The sequence below is a fragment of the Myotis yumanensis genome, unplaced genomic scaffold (genome assembly GCF_028538775.1).
Source record: "Myotis yumanensis isolate MYYU_CA2020_CCGP unplaced genomic scaffold, mMyoYum1.0.hap1 SCAF_1, whole genome shotgun sequence".
Lineage (NCBI taxonomy): Eukaryota > Metazoa > Chordata > Mammalia > Chiroptera > Vespertilionidae > Myotis > Myotis yumanensis.
The window spans coordinates 111,564,549-111,568,828 of NW_027223752.1; the positions used below are offsets into that span (position 1 = coordinate 111,564,549).

At 47.6% G+C, this 4,280-nt stretch overlaps 1 protein-coding gene and 1 pseudogene across 1 annotated transcript; one reads left to right on the forward strand and one right to left on the reverse strand.

Moving 5' to 3' along the window:
• Nucleotides 1–304: 304 nt before the first annotated feature.
• On the reverse strand, nt 305–1,171 carry LOC139004952 (rho-related GTP-binding protein RhoN pseudogene; annotated as a pseudogene).
• Nucleotides 1,172–2,731: 1,560 nt separating this feature from the next.
• LOC139004962 (exostosin-1-like) lies at nt 2,732–3,979 on the forward strand. The gene has a single exon (XM_070407439.1). The coding sequence runs from the start codon at nt 3,210–3,212 to the stop codon at nt 3,750–3,752; it is 543 nt and encodes a 180-aa protein (XP_070263540.1). The 5' UTR covers nt 2,732–3,209; the 3' UTR covers nt 3,753–3,979.
• The last annotated feature ends 301 nt before the right edge of the window (nt 3,980–4,280 follow it).

Below are 4,280 nucleotides of genomic sequence, written 5' to 3' on the forward strand. Positions count from 1 at the left end.
AGGATATGGGGCCTGTGGGCAGGGAGGGAGGCACTCTTTTTTTTTTTTTTTTATTGCTTAAAGTATTACAAAGGGTATTACATATGTGTCCTTTTTTTCCCCCGCCCTTGAAAATCCCCTGGCCTCCCCTACCCCCCAGTGTCTTATGTCCATTGGTTATGCTTATATGGCACTCTTCATATACTGAGACTCAACCAAGGTCACCGCTCGCCAGCTTCCCTAAACCCCCTTCCCCGACCCAGCTCCCGATCCAGATGCCTGCTCTGCTAGCACCCTCAGCTTCCTATGGAGAGGAGGTGGGTGAGAGTGTGGGGAATGATGGTACCCTCTGCCTCCAGGTCCCTTGCCCAGGAGAATTGCTCACTCAACCTGCCCTGAAGTTCCAGCCAGTCAGGGGGTCAGGAAGCCAGGGCGCAGGCAGGGGAACAGTTGTGCCCTTCACCACCCCTCCTGATGCTCTGCCCCTCCCCGGCTCCTCACATGAGGTTGCAACTCTTGGCTCGATCCTTGTGTATCTCGCCTTCGTTCCCATTCCCCCGTCTGGCCTTCCTGCCAGCTGAGTGGATCGCTGCAGTACCCGGCGTGAGTCAGTACGGCGCAGCTGCCTATGGCCACGGCCAAGAGAGGCCACTGTGGTCACGTGGAAGACATCCCTGACGCTGCGCTCAGAGGACCGGGAGGAGCACTCCACGTAGGACACGGCCCCCACCTGCTTGGCCAGCACAGTGCCCTGCTCATGTGTAACAGGGATCAGCCTCTGCTTGGACAGCTCCCTCAGTGTGGCCAGGTCGGTCCGCATGTCCAGCTTACAGCCAACCAGCACAACCTTGGCATTGGGGCAAAACTCCTGAGTCTCCCCTTGCCACTTCTTGAGGACACTGTCCAGTGTTTCTGGTCGGCTGATGTCTAAGCAGATGAGCACAGCGTCCGATTCAGGATAGGTGAGGGGCCGGACATTATCATAGTAAGAGGAACCTGAAGTGTCCCACATGTTGAGCTCAATGCATCGCTTGTCTATCTCAAAGCTGGCGGTGTAGTTCTCAAACAAGGTGGGGACATAACTCCCGGGATAGGCGTCCTTGGCGAACACCTGCAGCAACGCCGTGTTGCCGCACTCGCACTCGGAGTCCCCCACCACCACGATCTTGCAGCGGCCGCTCTGCCCCTCCATAGTCCCGGCTACACGCCGCTCCGCTGCCTCCTCCCTCACCGCTGCAGCTGCAGCCGCTGGGGCAGCCAACACCTTCGTAGCAATATCTTTACCGACACAGTTCCTAGCGCAATGGAGACTAAGCAGAAAATAAACAAATGGAACTATATCAAAAACAAAGCTTCTGAACAGCAAAAGAAACCATCAACAAAACAATAAGAAAGCCCACTGCTTGGGAGAACATATTTGCCAATGATATTTCAGATAAGGGTTTAATCTCCAAAATTTACAGAGAACTCATACAACTTAACAAAAGGAAGATAAACAAACCAATCAAAAAATGGGCAAAGGATCTAAACAGACACTTTTCGAAAGAGGACATACAGAAGGCTGATAGACATATAAAACATGCTCAAATTCACTAATCATCTGAGAGATGCAAATAAAAAAATCAATGAGATACCATCTCATACCTGTCAGAGTGGCTATCATCAACAAATCAACAAAGGACAAGTGCTGGCTAGAATGTGGAGAAGAAGGAACCCTTGTGCACAGCTGGTGGGAATGCAGACTGGTGCAGCCACTGTGGAGGACACTATGGAGTTTCCTCAAAAAGTTAAAAATGGAACTCCAATTTTACCCAGTAATCCCACTTCTAAGAATATATCCCGAGAAACCAGAAACACCAACCAGAAACACCACCCCTATGTTCATAGCAGCACAATTTACAATAACTAATATTTGGAAACAGCCTAAGTGCCCATCAGCAGATGAGTGGATTAAAAAACTGTGGTACATCTACACAATGGAATACTATGACGCTATAAAAAATAAGGAACTTTTATCATTTGCCACAGCATGGATGAAACTGGAGAGCATTATGCTAAGTGAAATAAACCAGTCAGAGAAAGATCAATATCACATGATCTCACTCATATGTGGGATATAATGATCAACATAATTCAATGAACAAGAAAAAATCCAGAGAGAAATGGCAGGGGAGGAGGGAGGTTAGATGGAGAGCATCGAAAGGACTCATATGCATGCATGTTAGCATAACCAATGGACGCAGACACTGGGGCAGCAGGGCCTTGCACAGGGTTGAAATGGCTGTTGGGGTGGTCAATCAGGGAAAAAGGGGACATATATAAAACTTTAGACCAGTGGTTTTCAACCTGTGGGTCGCGACCCCTTTGGCAGTCGAACAACCCTTTCACAGGGGTCGCCTAAGACCATCCTGCATATCAGATATTTACATTACGATTTATAACAGTAGCAACATTACAGTTATGAAGAAACAACAAAAATAATTTTATGGTTGGGTCACAACATGAGTAACTGTATTTAAAGGGCCAGAAGGTTGAGAACCACTGCTTTAGACACTAAATAAAAAAAATAAAATAAGAAAAGAAAAAAAAATTAGAATAGAGATAAACTCACCCTGTGCTGGTTCTCAGTGAAGTCAAAGAGGTTCTATGAGAAATAAAATGAGAATTTTTGCTACAGACACCAAGGATGGTATGATTATCGGTAAATGCTGCACAATGCCACTTTCTGTCTGGTTCCTCGTGGTTGCAGGCTCGGATCCTGCAGGTTCCTGGAGGCTCTGCAGGCTGCCTGTGTCCCTGTGATGCTCAGCAACGGATGGGAGTTGCCATTCTCTGAAGTGATTAATTGGAACCAAGCTGCCGTCACAGGCGATGAAAGATTGTTATTACAGATTCCTTCTGCAATCAGGTCTATTCATCAGGATAAAATCCTAGCACTTAGATAGCAGACACAATTCTTGTGGGAGGCTTATTTTTCTTCAGTTGAGAAGATTGTATTAACTACACTAGAGATTATTCAGGACAGAATATTCAAGCACATATCACGTAACAGTTTAATATGGAACAAACATCCTGGAGGATTGTTTGTCCTACCACAGTATTCATCTTACCTGGGAGATTTTCCTTACTACTATGCTAATTTAGGTTTAAAGCCCCCCTCCAAATTCACCGCAGTCATCCATGCAGTCACCCCCCTGGTCTCTCAGTCCCAGCCAGTGTTGAAACTGCTCATGGCTGCAGCCAAATCCCAGTACTGTGCCCAGATCATAGTTCTATGGAATTGTGACAAACCCCTACCAGCCAAACACCGCTGGCCTGCCACTACCATGCCTGTCATCATCATTGAAGGAGAAAGCAAGGTCATGAGCAGCCGTTTCCTGCCCTATGACAACATCATCACCGACGCAGTGCTCAGCCTGGACGAGGACACCGTGCTCTCCACCACAGAGGTGGATTTTGCCTTCACCGTTTGGCAGAGCTTCCCCAAGAGAATTGTGGGGTACCCAGCGCGTAGCCACTTCTGGGATAACTCTAAGGAGCGGTGGGGGTACACGTCCAAGTGGACAAATGACTACTCCATGGTGTTGACTGGAGCTGCTATTTATCACAAATATTATCACTACCTGTATACCCATTATCTGCCAGCCAGCCTGAAGAACATGGTGGACCAGCTGGCCAACTGTGAGGACATTCTTATGAATTTTTTGGTGTCTGCTGTGACAAAATTGCCTCCAATCAAAGTGACCCAGAAGAAGCAGTATAAGGAGCAATGATGGGACAGACTTCTCGGGCTTCCCGCTGGGCTGACCCTGACCACTTTGCCCAGCGACAGAGCTGCATGAATAAGTTTGCCAGCTGGTTTGGCTACATGCCGCTGATCCACTCTCAGATGAGGCTCAACCCCGTCCTCTTTAAAGACCAGGTCTCTATTCTGAGGAAGAAATACCGAGACATTGAGCGACTTTGAGGAATCCAGCCAAGTCGGGGAGGGGAAGCGAGAAGGGACTGGGGTCAAGCTGCTCTCTCTTCCCAGTGCAGATCCACTCAGCCGTGGGGCCAGATTGTGCCAAGTAGCCAAATAAACTTACATGAACAGAATGACACAAAAACAAACAAAAAAGGCCAATGAGAACTCGACTTCTGGCTCCTGGGACTGCACGGGACTGCTCCAAACTCACCTCACTGGCTGCCATGTCCCAAGACTAGGTTGTGTACAGTTTAATTATGGAACATTAAATAATTATTTTTGAAATGATTGCTATGCAGGTTTAAACTTTTTTAATGATCAAAACTATCAAAAA

Bases quoted from the DNA above. Each gene is read 5' to 3' on its own strand.
- LOC139004962 (XM_070407439.1), top strand. From the start codon at position 3,210: ATGGCTGCAGCCAAATCCCAGTACTGTGCCCAGATCATAGTTCTATGG.